Source organism: Aulonocara sp. 'chitande type north' Nkhata Bay, linkage group LG19, assembly GCF_057382095.1.
Source record: "Aulonocara sp. 'chitande type north' Nkhata Bay isolate Kocher_YH1m ecotype deep benthic linkage group LG19, A_spYH_male_GT1.1, whole genome shotgun sequence".
Classification (NCBI taxonomy): Eukaryota; Metazoa; Chordata; class Actinopteri; order Cichliformes; family Cichlidae; genus Aulonocara; species Aulonocara sp. 'chitande type north' Nkhata Bay.
In genome coordinates, this window is record NC_141362.1 from 30,429,287 (window position 1) to 30,450,800 (window position 21,514).

The 21,514-nt window shown below is 41.8% G+C and overlaps 3 protein-coding genes across 8 annotated transcripts in view; 1 reads left to right on the forward strand and 2 right to left on the reverse strand.

The window, feature by feature from the left end:
* Nucleotides 1-1,877: 1,877 nt before the first annotated feature.
* LOC147307362 (NPC intracellular cholesterol transporter 2-like) lies at nt 1,878-4,491 on the reverse strand. The gene is made up of 5 exons (XM_086274737.1): nt 4,338-4,491; nt 4,004-4,107; nt 3,084-3,191; nt 2,807-2,979; nt 1,878-2,416 (listed from the first exon to the last, which is right to left on the reverse strand). Exons 2-5 carry the CDS (start codon nt 4,080-4,082, stop codon nt 2,333-2,335), a joined length of 444 nt encoding a protein of 147 aa, XP_086130863.1. The 5' UTR covers nt 4,083-4,107; nt 4,338-4,491; the 3' UTR covers nt 1,878-2,332.
* A 130-nt stretch (nt 4,492-4,621) lies between these two features.
* isca2 (iron-sulfur cluster assembly 2) lies at nt 4,622-10,158 on the forward strand. The gene is made up of 4 exons (XM_086274736.1): nt 4,622-4,777; nt 4,982-5,153; nt 7,243-7,358; nt 7,469-10,158. Exons 1-4 carry the CDS (start codon nt 4,716-4,718, stop codon nt 7,638-7,640), a joined length of 522 nt encoding a protein of 173 aa, XP_086130862.1. The 5' UTR covers nt 4,622-4,715; the 3' UTR covers nt 7,641-10,158.
* Nucleotides 10,159-11,526: 1,368 nt separating this feature from the next.
* eml5 (EMAP like 5) overlaps nt 11,527-21,514 on the reverse strand; it is a 53,027-nt gene continuing 43,039 nt past the window's right edge. For all 6 annotated transcript variants that reach the window (XM_086273804.1, XM_086273803.1, XM_086273802.1 and 3 more), the window contains 13 exons: nt 21,335-21,433; nt 18,108-18,128; nt 17,704-17,877; nt 17,419-17,627; nt 17,065-17,222; nt 16,719-16,833; nt 16,010-16,198; nt 15,734-15,906; nt 14,864-15,026; nt 14,675-14,778; nt 14,438-14,591; nt 12,911-13,011; nt 11,527-12,818 (listed from right to left, as the gene is read on the reverse strand). In XM_086273804.1, coding sequence (XP_086129930.1) covers nt 12,782-12,818; nt 12,911-13,011; nt 14,438-14,591; nt 14,675-14,778; nt 14,864-15,026; nt 15,734-15,906; nt 16,010-16,198; nt 16,719-16,833; nt 17,065-17,222; nt 17,419-17,627; nt 17,704-17,877; nt 18,108-18,128; nt 21,335-21,433 — 1,697 coding nt within the window. In that variant the 3' untranslated portion in view covers nt 11,527-12,781. The remainder of the gene's footprint in view (nt 12,819-12,910; nt 13,012-14,437; nt 14,592-14,674; nt 14,779-14,863; nt 15,027-15,733; nt 15,907-16,009; nt 16,199-16,718; nt 16,834-17,064; nt 17,223-17,418; nt 17,628-17,703; nt 17,878-18,107; nt 18,129-21,334; nt 21,434-21,514) is intronic.

Consider the following 21,514-nt stretch of genomic DNA (forward strand, 5'->3'; position numbering starts at 1 on the left):
TTTTCCCCTCATTTTTAATCTGGTCCTTTTACTTGACCATTTTCAGAGGGATTATTTACAATTATTTATTCTTTTACACATGAGTCATTCAACCATAAAAAGGCAACTAACTACCCCAGCAGACATTGGCAAAGAACCAAATTTAAATTGTATCTTTATGGACTTTGTTACTTACAGCCTGTCAGAAAAACACATAATTTGCTTTGCCAGACATGAGTGAGGGTTTTTGCACCAACAAGGTAATTCCCAAGGAGCTAGTGGGAAACTTCGCACATCTCTGCCTTGTCATGGTTTTCAGTTTTAAAGCCAGCATAAAAACCTTTATCCGGGCAGTAATTTTTTTTATAGATCCAATTAAAAACATCCAACCACTCAAAAAGATGGTTTAATTTGCTCTTTCAAAAACAGAACAGTAAAACAACACAAAGCAACCCAGGGGTGTAGAGCCTTAAGCATGTGCACGCAGCATACAAGGACAGACAAGAAGCCCTCCTCCCACAGACATTGATTATCTTGTTAATAGTATTACAACTTCACTGTGTATGACTCTGGATACTGTAGCTCCTCTGAAAAAGGCCCAAATCAGAAGTACTTGAATCCCTGGTAAACCAGGAGAAGCTTAACTTGACGTGTAACCTGCAGATATGGTCTAATGTTATCAGCAATGACAAGGACATGGGGGGGGAAAGCAAAACTAGAAAATTTGTCAAGAGGAATCAGGAGAGAGCGATGACCTGTGGCTGCCACTGGCTGGCTCCCTTCTTGAAGGTGGTCTTGTTGCCTCGGCAGTGCACCTTTTGTCACTTTCATTTGTACCAAGGCAGGTGAAATGGAGTCACAACAGTTTACACTTCCTTACTGCACAGACTGATATCTCGGAAGTTTAACTGCATTAAACTGTGATGATTGAGCTTTCCCTTATTGGTTTTTTATTAGTGTAGTTTCATTCCTCATTTGAAGAACGTGTTTTCCGAGCTGCCTGATTAGACCTGATGACACCAAAAAAGGTTGAGCCAAAAGAAATAAAAGGAAATAAATAAAAGCAATTGCCTCGTACCAGTCTGACTATATAACTTTATTATACAAGTTGTTATGGAAGTTCTCCGACGGGTAACCAGATGCCTGAACTACAAAACAGGTTTTTCTCTTATCCAGAAGTCTGGCTCACTTGTTTTGCCATGGCAACTTATTCTGCAGAGCAGGGTAGTTTCTCAGAATAGAGATCAGCAGGTATGAAATCACCTAATGACACCAGAAAACAGCATCACCATTCCTTGAAGATTCCTCCTCAGGCCTGCGTGCAGATTATGAGGGCTGAAAGTTTTTCAGTAGTGTGTCATGTCAGCGTTTGTGATTATCCCTTGCTGTTGTTTTTTTGTCTCCCCCACCCCCCTCTGTTAGCTGCAAAAAAACAAATTCTATAAAGTCCCAGTATATTATAAAACCTGCCTTATTTGTACTTAGACTGAGCCCACTTTTATATTTACTCTTTAACTCAGAGCATTTTTATATTAAAAAAAAAAAAAAAGTCAAACAATTTAATGAAATATGAATCAATTCTTGAACATCCAACTATAACACTCTACAAAGCTCTTCCTCTTACACACTCATACTACCGTTTTCTTGCTTTTATGTTTAACCTCAGTTCCCGTATAGTAAAGTTTCATGTTCCTTTTTTTTTTTTTTTTTAAAGAATCAGCTGTTGTGCATTTGACATTTTAGTCTTTATTGGTCAGATGCTGCCAGTGTCAAGCCTTTCATATGAACCAAGCTTTCTACAGTCACTTATGGTAAATCCTGGGCTTTTGTGACAGTGCTCGGGTAAGTGAACCCAGATGATGGAAGGATACCCTGAATATTAAAATACAGGCCTTAGGTGTTTGACAAAGTTAGTTTTATTGAAAACACACATTCATGTAACAAAAATGCCATTTGGGCACACATTTAGAGCTCCATTAGAATTTTCTTTAACAATTCCCTTCCTTAAATCTTGCTGCACATGGTCAACAAGAAATATTACAAAATTCATAGTAAAGATCAGTACAGCATGTACCTTCTGACTACACAGCAGCCAGTAAGACAAGACAGTTCCACAGCAGTGGAATGTAGTTCAGGGTCAATCACACATCCACAACTCGTAATTTGATTATTAGGAAGACCGTGGGGAGAAAAAACAAAAGCCTCTAATTTCAGCAGAATTTTAGATGTGCGATAAAGTCTTGCAAACTAGTGAACACTTAAAAATCAGTTTGATCGATATAAAACAAGATCTTTCAATGTTAGTAGAACACTTGTCAAAACTAGTTCCCTTTCAGAGGCATTTACTTGTTTGCTACACAAGCTGAACTGGAAACTTTATGCAGAAGAGATCCTTCGTGTTGTCATCTCGTAGCTCCCACTCCACAACCAGCTTGAGCTGGAGGGGGAAAAAAGAAAAAGAAAAAAAGTAGCCAGTGAACAGAGTGCATGTTCGATGTCAATGAAAAGAGAAATAAAGGGTACAAGAGCAGAGTCCAGAATTACTGATACAGGCTGAAAACTTAAAGCAAAACTAGTCGTACACATTAACAAAATCATCATGATGGAATATTAGAGACTATAGTCATGCTTGCACACATTTTCCCAGCTAACAGTTTGCCATGACCTGAAGGAGTCAATTACTGTTTAAATCTCCATAGAATAAAACCATAAGAGACCTTTAAATGCAGATTTGTCACATTACAACAGCCTGCAGACAGGAAAGAAACTGATAATGACCAGTATCGAGGAGCAAACGACTGTTGCCAGGGTGGCATGAACTACTTACAGCTGGATACTCGTCCTTTACAGGTAATGTAGCCACATAGTGATAAGTCTGCCCATTCTGGATGGGACACTCAATTCCAGATTTGCAGCCGTCTACAATCGGAATAGCGAAGGGGATAGGAACGCCAGCGATGACGCCGTGAACCACTGCAGTGCTCTCCTGGCTCGGCACAGCTTGAAGCAAACATGACAATGTGATTAAAGCTTTAGTTGTAAAAGAAATGCATTTATATTCTGGACGTTGGGAGAAACATTTCTAAAAGATGGGGCTCACTCACCAGAGGTGAATGTCACATTGACTGTGTAGGAGTCTCCTCTTTTTAGCTTGCAGGGCTGACTAGGACAAGGGGTGATTTCAACCGTCACCACTTTCCCAGAAACAGAGCCTGAAGAGAGACAGAAAAACAAAACAGGATTGGAGGGATTTCATAGTGTGCATGCTTACAGTTCTGCCTTAAAAAAAAAAAGTTTAAAATTGAAGTGAACTCATCGCAAAGTGCAACTAAACCACCAGATTCATGCTTTTGCAAGACAAATACAGGTCTAGGTCATATTCAGGGTGGCATCTGGTTAGATCACCAAAGCCTCACTATTGTGTGGTAAATGTTGTTCAAAATATATAAGAAGAGCTTGTGTGGCTGTTTATATTATGGACATGTAGGGGTGTGTGTGCGCATGTAGATCTAGGCGTGAACGGTGCTACCTCTGTTTAAGCGTGGTGGAGGAGGACAGGTTGAATAACTTGAAAGCATATAGTGAACTTAAACAAAGTGCACAATTCTGTCAGTCAGCTTTCCTGTTTTCTTGATACAGCAGCATGAGGAAGCACTGGTACATGTTAGAGACATCTATGAGTCATCTACTTTCACTCCAATACCAGTTTTGAATGGCTTGAGTCTTGTTCCTGACAAATACCACTCATATTACAAAAACACATGACTTAAGCTGAATCATGGAGACCCATCCTGGAATCTGAACTGAAGGACGAAAATCAAAAATAATTAAAATATCCAAGACTATAAGTGACAGAAAACTAGTCTATGAAACCGATTAAAGAGATTCAATAAGTTTAATAACAAACAAGTGTATTAATAGCACATTCAACAGTTTCGACGGATCACACGGGTTAAAATTAGTCTCTTAGTTAGCATTTAAATGGAGAAGTGAATCATCACCATCAGCGTGACTCGTAACTTACCGCAATCTAAAAATTTCACCGTTTCCGCGCAGCTGAATCCAATCAAGCACAACACAATGAAACTGGTCCGGGCGTCCATGTTTTCCCCTTTGCTGTGTGTGAGCCTAAGGAACAAAAAAAATCTTTACTCCACAGGAAAACAAACTCAGTCCCCGCAGTCAGTGTTTGAGTCAGATGACTTGTTTGCTCGTCCCGCGGACGTCCCTAGTACAGCACTGAGTACAAAGCTTAATAACAACGACATTTACTTAAACTTGATGGAAAATTAGTAAAATTGCAAAATAAAACGTATAATTTTTGTTGAAAACCACGATATAAACTCTATAAATTATACCTTTAGCTGACGACGTCGTAAGAGCTACCACCTTTCTTCCTGCACTGTCAGCTACGAGAGGCGGCGCGTATTTAAAAGGTTCCTGGCGTGTCCTCCACCCGACGGTGAGCCTGTCAGGAACCTAACCCCTTCTTAATACCCCGCCTTCTGCCTTGTAATTGGAGGATCAAAACATCAGACGTGAAACGCACAAATTCTCTCTAAGCTCCACCTACAAGGGCAAAGAGCTGAGAAGAGATATGCCTGCAAGCCACGACTAAGGTATCGAATACCCAATGAGTCATGATTGGCAGCTAGTACAACGAATCAAATGGCTAACATGGGCACGATAATATACGTCGATGTAGGGGCGGGGTTTAGCAACATCTGTTATGGAAGATGTCCTTCGTGAGAAGAGCAATGATATCTGCGTCGAAGTCAAGATTATTGACTCTCGCTAGGTAAAGTTAATTTCTCACAAATTGCAGGACATATTAAACGTCTCTCTAAAAAAGTAATAACTAATAAAGTCCTGATTGTGTAAAAAATGTAGCTACTGCTAGCTAGCTAGCAGGTTAGCCTTCAATGCTACCAATAAGTAACGTTATGCTAACGAGCTAGAAGGCTTGTTAGCAACGCTGCAAGTGTGATCTGTTGTTTTGCAGGGCATCCACTCTCCCAAACATCCTCAACGTGACTGAGCAATTACACCGTCTTCCTCACAACTCCCAGTCGCTGTATGTAGCCGGGCTTCGGTGCTACAGCAGCGCCTCCACCCAGGAGAAGCCAGGGGTGTCAGGTTCATCTGAAGTACACCTCACTGAGTCATGCGTGAAGGTTAGGACACACTCTTAAACTGCTGTTTTCTGCTAAAACCTCAAAAGCTGAAACACCAAGTCACCATAATTCAGGCTAAGAGTTTGACTCCTTTAGAGACCAATTAGACTGAGCTTATTTAACCCTGTTGTTTGGGGACGCCATGACACTGTCAGTTTTTCTAGTGTTTAATTTTTGTAAATACTAAAACACACACAATTTAAAAAAAAAAATCATCAAGAAATCAAGTTTCCTTCGGGATTAATAAAGTATTCTGATTCTGATTGATTCTGATTCTGAAGTTTACCAATAGAGTTCATCAAGGTGAAAAGTTATTCAGATCAAAATGCATTTAAACTTGAGTTTTCAAAGTATGCTAAGGTTGTAGGTCCACCCTGAAAAACTCCAGGGCCCGTATCCCTAAAGATTCTGAGAATCCTCTCAGAGAGCTCCTAACTTAACCTAAAAATTCCTTGCCAGGAGTTTTAGCTTAGAAGTGATTCCAGAACATTTTCAGTGAACTCTGAGCAAGGAATGGATGGAAAATCCTATCTTAGTGAGGAGGTGTGGTTGACCCCGTTGCTAGGTATGAGTCATCATTTCAAAAGCCGTGATTGGTTGATCCTACAAGTTTGATGGAAATGAGCTTTTGGTGATAATGAGCAAAGGATGTACCCTCAAATCAATAAACATATTATATACTCTAATCTTATGCTGACTGTAATTGTAAATAATATTTCACATTCAAGAAAATATCTGGAAAATGAATAGTAAGCTGTAGGGGTTATAGCCATTAGAATCTAAAATATGTGAAAACTTAAACTCATTACACCCTGTTCAAATAATGATTCGTGTCTTATTTGCTCATATAAATATCCTAGCTGGCATATTTTGTACTTTCACTCCCATATGGACCCCGTTGAAAACAAGATGGCCTATCTCAAGAGGCTGTCCTTAATGAAGTAGAAATCACAACGTTACAAGTCCAGTGTGGTCTTAACGAGGGTAACATGGCTCAGCTTTTAGCAATGTCTGTGATTGCAGACCCAAGTCATCACTGCAGCATTGTTGCATTTTCCCGGTTGCCAAATACCTCGGGGTTGTGATTACTTTCGTCTCCGGTGTAATAGCGTTGTGGCGTCGAGTTGGTGAAGTAATTGCATCTCTAAGGAGATCCACCACAAACATGATTCCTGCACGATCCAATCTGTAGCATCTCAATAATTCCCTGTCATCCAGTGTTTGCAGGACATCTCTCCTGCCTCTTCTGTTGGCCATTTTGTGCAGCTGCTTAGGGGAACTCCTAAGCCACTAAAAGTCCTCTTCCCTGCTCTTAGCAGATCTCGCCTTAGGAGCCCTTTTAAGCGCTAGGAATCTTGAGGAATAGCTTTTATATTAACTGGGATTGTCGTGTCACTTTTAGGGGAAATTCTAAGAAAACGTCATGACTCTGAGAATTTTCTTAGAATTTGGCCGCTAGGAGCCACTTTTTGCACAAAGATTCTTTAGGGATACGGGCCCAGGTCTGTACCAATCAGAGAACATATGTTTGAACACAGAGCTACACACTAATATACTGTATACAATAATTAGCTCATGGACAACGAGATACAGTTGATCTCAAACTTTCAAACACCAGCATCAGAAAACTGCAGACACTTTTTACACGTTGAGAGGCTTAATTAAAAAAAATGTTTTCCTTCCTTCAAACTTACTTTTATTCTACCAGGAACTCCCATGTGCTTTTAGATCTAATCCTTTTTATGAGCTAACAGCCATACAAACACCTAACATATCAGAAATGCAGCAACAGCAAATGTAATGTAAAATACACAAATACCCAGAACAAAAAGCAGTGGCAGCAGCTCAGGAAAGACAACCACATCTTTTTCACCACATTCCTTATGATGCCTTTTAATTCAGAAATAGATATCAGTGTTTTTATCATTTTGATCTTTCTGCTAAATATTCTATTTCCAAATTGTTTAGTGGGAAAATGCTCCACACAGGAAGACCCCAGCTGGCTAAAATTGGTTATCATTCACTCTCTGTTTTGATAAATGAGTATGTGTACCTCATGTGTTATATCTAATATGCTTATTTAATACAGAGACTAGGGGAGATCACGGAAAAGGGCGAGTACCTGAGAATATATGTGGAGGGAGGAGGCTGCTCCGGGTTTCAGTACAAGTTTTCGGTTGACAGAAAGAAGAACGAGGACGACAGGTAAACAACCCCGAATCAAGATTTCCTTATTGCATAATCTAGTGATACATGTTCCTTGTTGTTGTTTCCTTATGGGCTTTTTATCAGCTGTGCCACTGCTGTGATTTCAGAGTGTTTGAGAAAGGAGGAGTTGGCGTTATTGTGGACCAGGAGAGCCTGGAATTTGTGAAAGGATCCACGGTGGACTTCAGTCAGGAGCTTATTCGCTCCGCCTTCCAAGTGCTCAAGAACCCACAAGCTGATCACGGCTGCTCCTGTGGCAGTTCCTTTTCTGTTAAATGATCCTGCCTAACTCATTCCCCGACACCTGCAGCAGTAATATGCAGCACTCTGATTTCACAGTTTATTGGGTGCACATGTGCAAAACGATAAAATATGAAGAGATATTTCTCATTCGAGTGCATAAGATAACTAATATAATAATAATATATAACTAATATATATATATAACTGTACCTAATAAACTGCTCATAATTCATTTCACTTTTAACAGCTCGACATGAAAACTAGTAGATTAAAATTAGTCTTTTTTGCTGTGAAAATGACTTGAACTGAATGAACAACAGATGTAAACAGTATTCTATTTCAAATTGTGTACAAGATAGGAGACGATGATGCTCACTGACAGTCAATATTTAGCAGTACTTTTTTTTTTTTTTTTTTGGCCTGTCCCGTTTGGCTCTTTTGCATCAGAATTGTTGTCTAAAGGCAAAGAAAGATGCCCAACGGATTTACTTTACCAAACTGACCATCCCAGCCTTGCCGTAATGGTCCATTTGATTCACCTTTTATTGTTTATTTTATTTTCACTTACTGAATACGGGACAGACTTGACTGGGGGAAAGAAGGGGAGAAAGAAAGAGGGAAAGAGAAACAGCTGAGAAGAGGGACGGGGGAGAAGGGCAAAAAACAAAAACCAACAGAACGGGCAGAGAAAAAAAAATGCATATATCAATCACCTGGATCACCTGCTGAGAAAGAAAAAAGAAAGCAAGCAGAAGAGAACAAGAGTAATAGAATAAACAACATCACAATGATATATGGGAATATGACAGTAAATACTAAATGTTAAACATTATTGTGCAGCACATAAGATCAACAGAACACAGTGTGCTTTGAGGTAGGAGCCAAAAAGGGTGTAGTTTGTGGGTGTGATCACCCGTGTGTACACCTGTGAGCATGGACGCGCTTGTTTTTTGTTTTTTTAAAAGGTTCCTTCATGTAATAATCTGCTAGAGGGTGTGGGGGGGCCACAGCCCCGTCCTCCAGGGCGTGAAGCAGGTGTGGAGGAGATCAAAACTCCAGACATCCAGAGGCCCCCAGAACACAAGAGACCAAGGAAGACCAACAGAGGGGCAGCTGCGCCACTGTCCCAGAAAGAGCTGAGGAGAGTCCCAGATGAGGGCTCACTCAGCAGCCGCGGAGCAGAAGCCAGGGGGAGTTGCAGTGACGCGCCCGTGAGCTCCGCCGGCAGCCAGCTGCGCCTGAGTGACCGAGCCCCAGGCCGAGAGGCCGGGGGCACCCCACCTCTGAAGTGGCCCGAGCGAGCCCCAGGCTCCAGGCCCCGATAAGCAGCCGCCAAGGAGTGAGCCGGTGTGTACCTGGACGCCCATCCCCGGACACAAAGAACCACCAACGCACCGATGTCTGAGGGGGTCCGCCACTGGCAGGGGAAGTGGTGGTAGGGGGAGATAGGCCTCCAAACCTTGGAGGGCCTGAGATGTCCCCAGAGAGGTGGCGTCTGATACCCAACCTGACATATAGACACAGACATACAGGCACACACAGATACAAACATCCATTCCCACCCTCATGCTCTCATATGCACTTACTCCACACTCAACCAACGTGGAGACAGACATAAAGAGACGTTGTACACACGATCACACTCCCCAAGCGTACTCTACAAACCGGGTCTAGGTGCCCCCGCCCCTGGAGGGGGGAACTGCACCCAGACCCAGGTGGTGTTTCCCTTTTCCCTGCGGTGGGGGGAGGCAGACCGCCCCGACTCCGCAGCAGCAGGAAGGCTCCACACTCCAGACCACAGTCGGACGGCCAACTCCTCCTCCTAGTCCTAGCCCCCCTGCTCCAGCAGGTCGCAGAGAACGGGGGTGAGAGAAGACTCCGAACCTCCCTCCACCCGCTCATTGTAATGTTGATGCATGTGTGTTCTAAGGTGCATTTAAAACCCAGGAGGGCTTGGAGCTACCTGCCAGAGAGCAGCAGGTAAGCGCATGGTCCCTCCTGCTAGCCCTCAATGTCTACGTGTATTTAAAATTGAGAGGTGGGCAACGATGCCAGGGGTGGGGTGTACATGCCCACCCCCAAGATCCTATATGTATGTGTAATGAGAGTGTGAGTAATGTGAATGTCTAAGTTGTGGGATAAAATTGAGGCAGAGGCAGCCAGAAGGGGACAGAGGGGGGGGGGTTAGCCTCCTCTGCACCCTGGTGACATACCCCTACTCCAAGGCCCTGCATGTGTGGGTGGTTGTGGTGGAGCGGGAAGAGGGAGGCAGCTGGAGATGGGGAGGGAAGGAAGGGAGGGGCAGGTGACCCCTCCCTGGGGCCAGCTCCCCCGCTGACCCCAGTAGGCACCCCCATACTCCGCGACCCGCCAGGGAAAGGGGGCCCAGGCCCATCCAGACCGGGCCCAGTGCAGCAGCGCTGCAGTACTTTAAAAAAGGTTGACATGAAGTATGTGAGTATTCAGTTCTTGTAAAATATGTAAATAGGCGATAAATATAAAGTTCTAAAGTATATTTGTTTTATATGTAATAAATTAAGCACATTTAAGATTTTCACCTGTTCTGTTGTTTTTAATTTGTTACTTTCACAATCTCGTGAAACACAACAGCTCCATGAAAAGCCTCCTTTGCTTAGCGGAGGTGTTTCAAGTGTTTCAGTGATCCCAGGAAATCTGTTATGTTGGGCCGCTCGTAGGTATCAACCATGGTAGGCTTAAGTACAAAGACGATGGCCCCCTTTCTTCTTTCTTTTGTCAATTTGTATATTCCAGTTAGGATTCACCTGGTTATCCTCCTTTAACCTCCTAAGACCCGAACTCTTTCATGGCATGCATTTTGAATTTTTCTTTGCTATTTGGGTTGATTGGGACCTAAAGAATGTAGAAACAAAGAATTACCAGATTATTTTTTTCAACCTAATTTTTGTTTTTGAGAAAAATGAGATCCACATATGAGGACATTTGTTTCAAATTTTGATAGAACTGTGGCAGTATAATGTCCTCGTAAGTGGCTATCAGGCCCTTGTAGAAAATAATTAAGTATTTTGGTCTAGACGTCCCAAAATGTGATGTCCACATATGTGGATGCCAGGTCCTAGGAGGTTAAAGTCTCCTTCTGTCTCCTCTTCTGCAGTCCCATATTATGAACTGAGATCTCATTTAACATGGTAAGCTAAATTGATTTCCAGGTCACAGGCAGTAGAATGAAGGACAACTGAGAGATACCCTTGTATATAGTACAATCACAACACAAATAAAGGAATCTTTAAGCTTCCTGCTAATCTAACTTTTTTTACTGCCATGGTGTCAGTGCAGTCAGTTTTTCCTATTTGTCTTTTGGGAACCAACCTTCACATGGACAGGTTTGAGACCAAGAAAGTTCAGTAGAGTTTCACAGTGCAAATTCAACAAGACGCACTAATTCTCAAACCTGGTTCTCACAAAGTGCCAAGCACATTTTAAGTTCCTACATGATGCTGGTGTGGAGCCAGTTCTTGCTTTGGCTACTGTAAAACAACCTACTGTGCAACAAAACTAAACTTTATAACTCATAATGTGGCAAAAGCTGTGGTCCCGAATAAATCTGAGCAAACGTGTACCTGGGGAGGAGATCATGGGGCAGAATCTGCAAGCCGAGCTTCTTGTGGTCGCCCTTCTTAAATCGATGAACATTGTGGTTCAAATTTTTTGCTGTCACTAATTTTTTTGATGGCAACACGTGGAGCTGGATCACCGGCACTTGGGAGGTGATCTAGGATACTTCATCTTGGAAAGGAAAACCTGAACCAGGGATGGGTTTGTCAGAATTCACCCAACTGCAAAACAACTGTAGCAATATAATTTTTCTAAAAATAAGTGCATTAGGGAATATTTGAGCAATTCTCAAGCATCATCAGTCTCAATAAACACGGATGAGTCCAAGTTTCAAAGATCATGGTTGTGTTTTATTTTAATTATTTTTTAATAAAGTGGAATTTAAGAAACATCTCACAAAAATATACAAAAAGAATATCTACAAATGGTATATACACTGATGAAATGTAAATCAAAATATGCAGCAACTTTTTTTTAGTAGTTAGTCTTAATGCAAGGAGGAAATCTTTTGCACTTTTTTTTAATATTCTCTGATAAACATTCCATTTAAGCAATATCTTATTTCACGAAACATCAACGCACTGTTGAAAAAACATCACACCGCTCATAATCATGAAAATGCAACAACAACATATCGTAGCAGCACACTAAAAAGTGACCACTGGAACTGCAACGAGTGCAACGAGATCTCAATTTACAGCTGTTCTTTTTGTTTTCTGAGGAATTTGGTTCAGACAGATTGTCTTCCCGTAAGCCATGCACACACCCTTTAATAAATCACAAACGAATCCTCAAACACGGACGTTAATATGACATGAGGGGAACACTGCAGAGGGCGGGTGGGGTAGGTTGGGTGGGGGTTGAGGTCAATCAGTCAACAGCACGACCACGTTATCACGTCTTAAATGAACCACCAGGGCGACACAGTGAGCAGGTCAGGTGTACAGTGCATAGTATGCTTTGGCATGCTGACATCCAGAACATAACAGTGGATGTTACATTCAGGAGGAAGGCCACAGGATTTGGAATTACCAGTTAAAAACAGAATAAACGGATGAAAAAAATAAATAAAAAAAAGGTAATAAATAAATAAAATGAAACAATACAAAAAGAATCCAAACCCTTCTAAACGCTCAGATTAAGGCTAATTCAGTTTGCTACATGTTTGTTTCCTTTTTTGAAAAATGGCATTGTCAGTAACACAATTTCAGAGGCCTGCCACATGGCAAAACTGCTATTTGGGACACGTACACAGATAAGCTTGTTTTTCAAAAAAAGAAATAATGCATCACTGAAATGATATGCACATATTAGGTGTTTTATTCTTTTCTTCCTCAGTGACGATGTGATGTTAGGAGAGCAGGGCTGTATGCCCTCTGCCTGTTTTCACAATCAAGGACTGTGATGAAGATGAGCCTTGCACATATGCATGCACCTAGTTTTGAGGCAGTAAGTCGAATCACTGGTTTATCTCATTTACAAGCTGCCAGGTCCCTCCTCCTCCTCCTCCTCCTCCTCCAGTTTTCTTTTCTGTTTTTTTCTGACCCCTGACTTTCTGATGTTGGATGATCCCAGTGTGATCCTCAATGCGGGGCATGGACACACCTCCACACAAAGAGGCTGGAAGGGACATAAAAGAAAAGGCTTGCATCACTTAACACTGAGACTGAAACACTTGTAAGCGATGGTGTAATTTGGATTCTCGGTCATACCTTCTGTCGTCCCCGCCGGCGCTGACAACGAAGCGATCTCCGTTTGTGAAGCGTACGTTTGTCAGATGAGCAGAATGGCCCAGGAATCGTTTGTGTTTGGCCTGAAACAGAACACAGAAAGTATTTATATAAACTGCTACTGATAGTTTTTAAAGTGCAGTAACACATTTATATATTATCTACACGTGGATCACATGCATAAGCTTATAGCAAAGCAATGGGTGTGCCATTGTGTTTTACCGAAATCTGCATTTTTCTGTTATTTCTGCTCACTTGATAAACAAAATTGTCTATTAGGCTTGAATAAATTATATTATATATTACAATTATATAAAGTTAATTTTTCTAGGTGATCAATTTGTCAGTTAACTGACAAATGATTATAAAAAGAAATTCTATGGCCACTTTATTAGGTATACCTGTTCAGCTGCTTCATATTACAAATATGTCATAAAATCACATGTTGACAGGAGTATATATATATATGTGTCTAGTTCTCTGGGATTTTTTCACAGATCCATCTCTAGGGATTACAGAATGGTCGGAAAAGAAGAAAATATCCAGTTCTCTGGGTGGAAATGTCTTGTTGATGTGAGAGGAGAATGGCCAGACTGCTTCAAACTGATTGAAAGCTAACAGTAACTCACTAACATGCATAAAAGCATCTCTGAAAACACACTGAACCTTCACACTGAACCAGCACATCAACAGAAAAACAAACTTGGTGGTAGCTTCTATCGCCAAAATAGGACAATGGGAGATTGTAAAACTGTTGCCTGGTCTGATGAGTCCTGATTTCTGCTCCAACAGTCAGATGGTAGGGTCAGAATTTAGTATAGACAACATAAAAGCATGGATCTGCCCTGCCTGTATCAACAGTTCAGGCTGCTGCTGCTGTAATGGTGTGGGGGATATTTTCTTGGCACGTTTTGGGCTGCTTAGCACCAAATGGGAATCTTTTAAACTCCACAGCCTGCCGCAGTATTGCTGCTGACCACGTCCATCCCTTTATGACCACAGTGTCTTTATCTTCTGATGGCTGCTTCCAGCAGGATAACACACGATGCCACAGAGCTCATATCATATCTGGTTTGTTTAACATTACAATTAGTTCACTGTACTCAAGTGACCTCCACAGGAACTGAGGCAGCTCTGAAGGCTACTAGCAAAGTGTCACTTTTACATGGATTTGTGGCATCAAATAAAAAGTTTTTATTGTTGAAAAATGTTCTGACAAGTTCTGACAAGTATTAGTAGAGTCTGTGCACTTCTTTCAGACCATTTATCTCACTGATCCCCTCAGACCTAAGGTTTGCATGTATTACTATTTTTTTGTTTGTTATTGGCACTAGGGGGCGGTGGAGACACAGACTGGAATTAAGATGAGCAGCACAGACCGCCAAAAAAATACCTAAAAATGTCCAAAGGGTTACTAAAACTGCCAGAAAAATGCCGGTAGTAGAAAACAGGTGCTGCCCTAATACATCAAACACAATCGCAATCATAAAATTATGCAATCATACTTACAAATTTCTCTGGACAGAGAAAGTCAAACAGCTTTACCATCCCAAAATCATCGCCCGTGACGATGTTAAGGCCCGAGTGGGACACGCAGGCACAGGTGACGTCTGCTTTGTCAGTGTTACGGGACCAGATCCCTACGACCTCGTCCCCAAGGACACTGGGTACACACACAGTGACATTTTCCTTAGTTTCCAAATAAATAAGGATGCCTTCTGTTACTCTTATTAGTGTGACCCTCACCTTGTCCAGGTGGCCCAGGTGATCCTGTCAATATAAGACTGTTCTGTGACCTGCTTCCCAGATGGCACCTCGTACACGAGTCGTTTATAAGCACCCGTGGATATCTGTTTAAAGACATGGCAGGTTAGAGAAGTATCAGCTCGCCAGCGTCTCACTCTCTCCTGCAACAAGTTAATGAGCCCTCCACACCTGGACGTAGTTGCTGTCGGCAGAAAAGTCCATCTGCATCACGAAGCTGGGGATGTCCCTGCAGCTGTTGATTCGGTTCAGCTGCGGGCCGAGCGTCAGGTCGTAGAAGTCAACGGCGCACTCATTGGAGCCCACAGCCAGGTAGCGAGAATTCGGACTGAACCTGCGAAGGAGGAGATGAAATCACAATTCTCCTCAGATTTGTTTAACAGTACGCCAAGTACAGTTGGAGTATTCTTCAGTTTAGATGGTTCATTAAACATATCACAGTGACAAATCACATCAAAAAAATATTAAATGTCAATAAATATAAAAAATAAAATAAAAATAGAATCTATTCACATAGTGTGGCGATTGTAGACATCCAGAGTCTCAATAAATGTGTCTTTCAGTGACTCATGAGGCAAGTTGTAAGAAAATATTTGACAGATACTAAAACTAAGGCTTATATTTGATTTTAGTTTTCTAATTCACAAGGTTTCAGTTTTTGGTTAACTAAAATGTCTTTTTTCACATCTAATTATAGTTTTTGGTTTAGTTTTAGTTAACCTTGCTCTGGACAGTGCAAATCATAATGTGTCCCAGACAAATGTCTTACTCTTAATCCATATCCAGCTGGCACTCGCTGACTTCAGCCCTAATCCTTTGAGATCCACACAAACATTTTGTCGGGAGCTTGAAACCAAAAATTGATTGTTTTTTGGCTGTGGCTGCTGAAGGGTGTAAATAATGACAAAACTGGCAAGACGGTCCACCTCACTAACGTCCTTCCTCATTACAAAAATGTTCTTTTATAAATAAGAAAAGACTTTTAGACACACCAGAAAGTTTTTACTGAAGGAAAGTTTGACTGTGCTTTGTGTGCATTACCTAATATCCTGAATAGGTGAACGCCGGTCCCTTTTCTTCCCCCAGATTTTGAGTGAGGCGACCAGCAGGATGATGAATTCTCCATTCTTCATGCCGATGGCCACCATGTCTCCCTCAGGACTGTAGCTGATGGTGTGCGCCGGGTGGCCCAGGTTCACCTTATTCAGCATCTTCTGTTCCCCCCACATAGCGATGAAAAACCAGCACAGAGTTTCTGTTAACTTCTTGACAAACTGATGTAAATCTGAGGCTGCTCTGTTCAACGTAAGACCTGACCTTTTCTGGGATGTCCCACAGACGAACAGTGCCATCCTCTGCGGCTGACAGAAACACGTCTCTAGAAGGATGCGTGCCCAAACCCCATATCGGTCCGTCCATGTGTCCGTTCACCAGGATGTTGCACGCTGCATTCTTCTCTCCTACTTCAATGATCTCTGCATTCCTGGTCCCCACCAGGATTTTACCCTGGAACATCAAAAGAGATAACACTGGTCAGCATTTTGTAAAGTTTCACCTGCCGACTCCAAATCTGAAAACCGTTGTCATCTTTTTTTTAGTTATGATGTATCAGATAACTATTACCACGGTAACAGCGGTAACTTCAGCATTTATGAAACAAGTTCGGTCCTGAGAAAAGTGAAGGCATAATTAAGGAGGGTTTTATTTTTTTGGTCTTGAAAGTTGTGATTGTCTTGATGATGATTTAAAAAGAAAGTCATCTGAATCAGCAGCATGGGAAGTATTCTCTTGGCTATCACAGAGCAGAGAGTTATACTGAGCTTGTAGAGAACAGCTGAAAGCATATCAGCTAATGAGCACCAGAATATCTCAGACTCATATCTGAAATCCCTGTAATAGACTAGATTAAGAGCTGGCCTAAAGGTCCCAGTGGCAAACCACAAACATTATTTGTAGACTGGTCTAGCGTACTCTAAAAAAATTGGACAATTTTTTTAAATCAAGCACCGTGTGATTTGTGACCTACCTTTCCCCGGCATACAGAGCGAACACAGTCTATGATTTGTCCGGTTTCTAACCGAAAGGCTCTGCAGCGTTTCAGCTCCTGATCCCAGAGCTTCAGAGCACCGCCCTCCTTTGACCTGTGGAAAATAACCATGGGAATCTCTTTCATTCATATCTTAAATAAATACATGTATTTAATCCTGTTAATATGCATTTTTCAACATTAGGTTTAATATTATTTCCTGCAAGGTGTTTCCTCAAGCTATATTTTGCCTGGGCACAGTGTTTATACATGCCTATAATAAACTGACACCTGACATCTTACTAATATGGAATTTAACATATGAATGTAACAGAGAAGAACTTACGGTCTTTCTTTGCCTCCGGTGACGATGAGGCCGTCCCTCAGTGTGGTGTACATAGTGAACACGGGGCCCGTATGAGCTTTGGCCACTATTCTTACTAGAATGTGTTCCTTCCACACACACACATCCCCACTTATGGTACCTGTAAATGTCAAGTTATTCTGAAAAGAAAACAAATCTGCACTAATCTAGTGGCCTAAGAGAGCAGAGCAAGCAGCACAAAAACAGTTCACAGCACATTCAAGCATACAGTGTGGCATCTGTCGAGCTGTAAATATTATTAGACTTGATTCACGAGGTAAAAACAAACAGCGTGTTAAAATTGGAGGCAGAACAGGCATCACGGGATTGACTTACAGCTCCAAATGCTACAGAAAGCATGGTCTGCATCCGAGCGTCCTCCAGGGTACTGAGCACGCCTTTCTTGCTGAGCAAAGCTCGGCCAGCTAATGTCCAGAAACGCACGTGCTTGATGCCCACAGACACAAAGTGTGTGTCTGAGTCCGGCCGAAACTCGGCCACAAAGATCCTCTGGGTGTGACCTATCCAGCTGGCCACTTTGGCACCTGAAAGCAAGCGTGTTTGTTCTGTCAGTGAAAATCCCAGCAGCAAAATCAGGGAAGTGCTTTTTTGTTTTCCTACCTTCTTGCCACTTCCAGATGGTGACAGTGTGTTCGGGATCCAGGCCCACAGACAGCAGGAGTTTTCCTGTGGCACTGAAACTAACAGAACAAACTCCACCCGCGTGGAAACAGCGTAGCACCGACAGCGTCTGCTTGGTCATGGCATCCCACACATGGATAGATGGAGACGTGGCTAAGGGAAAGCAAACAGACATTTTATCACAGTTATTCTTAATTCTTAATTACGCCTTTAGATATGATTTTCTATTCCTCAAAGTTCTGTTTTATTTTATACACTGCTCTCTACAAATTTTATATTCTTATTTGGCAGCTTTTTGAAGGTAGATATTGCCACTAGATGGCAGTGACTTCACATACTTAGTGGTCAGATCCTTAACAGTTGTTGAATGTTTAAACTCTTACCTGACATGTCACCGATATCACCTGTAAACCAAAATAAAAAAACACTTTTATTGACAAAAACATGGCTTTTGAGCAGCAGTGGTAACCAAAACTTCAACAAAACCATTAGCCTTTAAACTAGCTAACAAAAGTGATCTGCAAATTAAAAAGAGATCAGTTGTCCTGTCACAACTCCTTTGTCACTTCTCTTTTACAATGTGAGAAAAATATACTTTTAATAAATTCCTACAGGTACAGATGAGGACAGAATTAGTAGCCTTACTTTGAAAATGTCATTTTTTTAAGCATTTCCCTAAGTGTTAAGTTTTTAACACAGCTTTTTCAAACTTACTTTTACAAAAGCTAAAAACTACAAGGGTCAGAATTATTACCCCTCTGATGCTAATATCAATTTGTGAATCATTTTTGCTGGATTTTGCTGCCTGCGGTCGTTTGCTGCAGTTTTCATCAAGTCTCACATGTAGGGTTGCCAACCGTCCCTTAAAATACGGAATCGTCCCGTATTGAGCTAATAAGGGACGCACTTTGTCCCGTAATACAGTGAGAATCAAAAGTAGTCTATAAATGTTTATGGAATTAACACTTTGTTTGAAAACATAATTCCCAGCCCCTCTCCTGCTTTGTGACCAATGAGCTGACAGCACACTTATGACAATTCGAGTATGACAATTCAGATTACCGCTCATCTCATTGGTCGAGGAAAGGTCGCTTACGGAGAAAATACCGGAAGACAACAGATGACCACAACAAGAAGCATGGCCAACAGGGAAACAAACGCTGACACTGCGGTGCAAGTCTCGGACGACAGTACACCTAAAGCTGGGCAAACACTGTGCGATTTTTTCAGTCACGTTATTCAGCTCCTGCTCAAACTGCACGATTGACTCGCAGGGGTTAGAAGTTGGTAGGTCACGATGCAGGTCTCACACTATACGGCCCGATGCTCTGATGCGACCTGAGTGCTCACACTGTGCCTCCATAAAATTAAGGTTATAACAGAAAATCTGTCGCTCCCCCTCTCTGTCTTTCACTCACACAGACACACCACCACCATCAACTTTGCTAAATTGCTAATGAAAAACATGATCAGGCAGCTGTGATTGAGCAGCAATGTAAATCCAACTATTTTCACGGTTGTTGTGGTCGTGATAATTTTGTTAGGCCACATCGAAAAGGCTCGGATGAGCTTTCCAAAGTTCTACAAGTTGTGCCTCCATCACTTGTGTCCAGATCACACGCTGCACGGCCGTGCTGCGCAGTCTTTTTCACCGACGTTTACGTTTGCGCGTGAGCAGTGTGAGCGGCTCACGAGCGATTGATGATCGGGAGCTGGTCGTGAGGTGTTAATCACTTCTCGTTACCCCACGTATACTACACGACGCACGATGAAGGCCAAAATCGGGCCGATCACCCAAAAATCGGCTCAAAATGGGCCTAAAACCGCACAGTGTGAGCCCAGCGTTAGAGCAGCAATGTTTGTTCCCCTCAGAGAAAGGGAAGAATGGGAAAAGGAAAACACCTGGCTGGAAAACGTTAATATGGGCATGTGCAGTGAATATCAGCGCTATGTGGCCAGAAGTGTGATAATATAATTTATTTTGTGTAATAAACAACTGCAAGGATAGATGATTACAACAAATAGATGACTAATACATAAAAGTAATACATAGATGAATAATGATGATGAGTTATGATGCGTAATCATGGGAACAAGTGGGTTTACAAACAGGAGCAGCTGATTAGCATTAGAAAAGCTGAAATAATACCTCAACTGAAGCCAATTGTACTAAATGCACTAAATGTGCACTGTTACAAGAATATTTTTCTTTCTATTGTTTTCTATTATTTTAAGTTAAGCAGGACAGAGTTCTTTTAAAGAAAGATTTACTTATATTCTCAAAAGTTAAGCATGACAGGCTTCTGTTTAAGAAAGAGACCTGTTTTACTGTGTTAATGTTGTCATTTTGAGCTAAAAATAAATGGCTAAATGATCATTTGTTTCACATGTGTTCATATCACAAAGAATAGAATATGCATCTACTTAAATCAACTTCAAGTCAAATGGTTAAAAAAATAATTTCACACACAAAAAAAGAGCTAGAAAATTCACCACACTGGGAAGGGTGAAGACAACTGGGTCGCCCGGCCCTGGCCACGAGGTGTCCCTTATTTATTTTTCAGGGAGTTGGCAACCCTAATCACATGTCTCCTGAAATCGGAGCGCATTCTTCTTCTGGAAATCAGCTTATCTCGCTTTTATTATCCGCTGACGTCAACAGTAGTTTCCAGTTCACCCCACAGATTTTCAGTGGGATTCAAGTCAGGGCTTTGTGCAGGCCAGTAAATAACATCTTGTCCTTCCAGAGATAGTTCATCACCAGGAGTGATGGATGTTTTGGGTTGTTGTCGTATTGGAAGACAATGCAACGACCCAGACACGCTTTTGCTGTTTTCTTCCCAAATCTTTACTTTCCTTCTTTCGTCATGACTTTCTTCCACCTTGACCCGATTCCCAGTTCCTGACACACTGCAGCGTCCGCACAGCTTCGGTGGGGATGGCGTTCTTTGTGTTGTAGGCCTCTCCCTTCTTTCTCCAAACATAAGCAGCTTCTGTGTCCAAAGAGCTCCAGTTTCATCTCATATGCTCAAAGGACACACTTCCAGTATCCATAATCTTTCTGCAGGTTGTCCTTAGGATACTTCAGTTTGACTTGAAGGTGTCTCTTCTGCAGAAGTGCAGTTTTCTTGCTTTCCAACCTCGCAGTCCCTTCCTCTGCAGAGCTCTAGTGATTGTCCTCTGGAGAATGACTCGGCTACGTCAAGTCTTGGCAGTTGTTCTGGGGTCTTTAGGCACATCTCCCACGAGTCTTTGAAATCTGTCTCTTCCTTACTCTGCCAGGCTTGTTACGTACAACGTGGCTTCCTTTGAATTTCTTGATGACACTTCTCACTCCACTTCTTGACATGTTTTCTCAAGTCTAAACTGATTTCTTTTATATTTTGGCATCAAGTGGCATTGGAAAAACTTCAACAAAAATGTAAAATTTCATAGCAGTGCTAATAATGTTGTCCTCATCTGTATTCATGTTTTAAAAATGGTGATCTGGAGATTTGGTTGATTGTGCTGATAAGCCTATAAGAGGGAGATGTATGGTAATCCAACACAGGACAGAGACTAGAGAAAGAAGCAGCTGCTGACACAGGAGGGCGACTTTTCACAAACATACCTACTTGGCCAGTTGCCACCACGTTGGGGAATTTGGGGTGTTGATTGATGGTCAGGCACAAAATGTCATCACTGTGTTCCACATAGAAACTTTGGCAGGCTGTGTGAATACACACATACACACATTACATTAAATATGTGATTTTTTTTTTTGCTTTGATGGTTTAGTCGATCTTCTGCC

Excerpts from the sequence above, each read along its gene's own strand:
- LOC147307362 (XM_086274737.1), bottom strand. The coding sequence starts at position 4,082 with ATGGACGCCCGGACCAGTTTCATTGTGTTGTGCTTGATTGGATTCAGC. Across the intron at positions 3,192-4,003 it reads GGTGAAATTTTTAGATTGCG|GCTCTGTTTCTGGGAAAGTG; the intron begins GTAAGTTACGAG and ends GTCTCTCTTCAG. Across the intron at positions 2,417-2,806 it reads TAAAGGACGAGTATCCAGCT|CTCAAGCTGGTTGTGGAGTG; the intron begins GTAAGTAGTTCA and ends TTCCCCCTCCAG.
- isca2 (XM_086274736.1), top strand. The coding sequence starts at position 4,716 with ATGTCCTTCGTGAGAAGAGCAATGATATCTGCGTCGAAGTCAAGATTA. Across the intron at positions 4,778-4,981 it reads AGATTATTGACTCTCGCTAG|GGCATCCACTCTCCCAAACA; the intron begins GTAAAGTTAATT and ends GTTGTTTTGCAG. Across the intron at positions 7,359-7,468 it reads AAGAAGAACGAGGACGACAG|AGTGTTTGAGAAAGGAGGAG; the intron begins GTAAACAACCCC and ends CTGTGATTTCAG.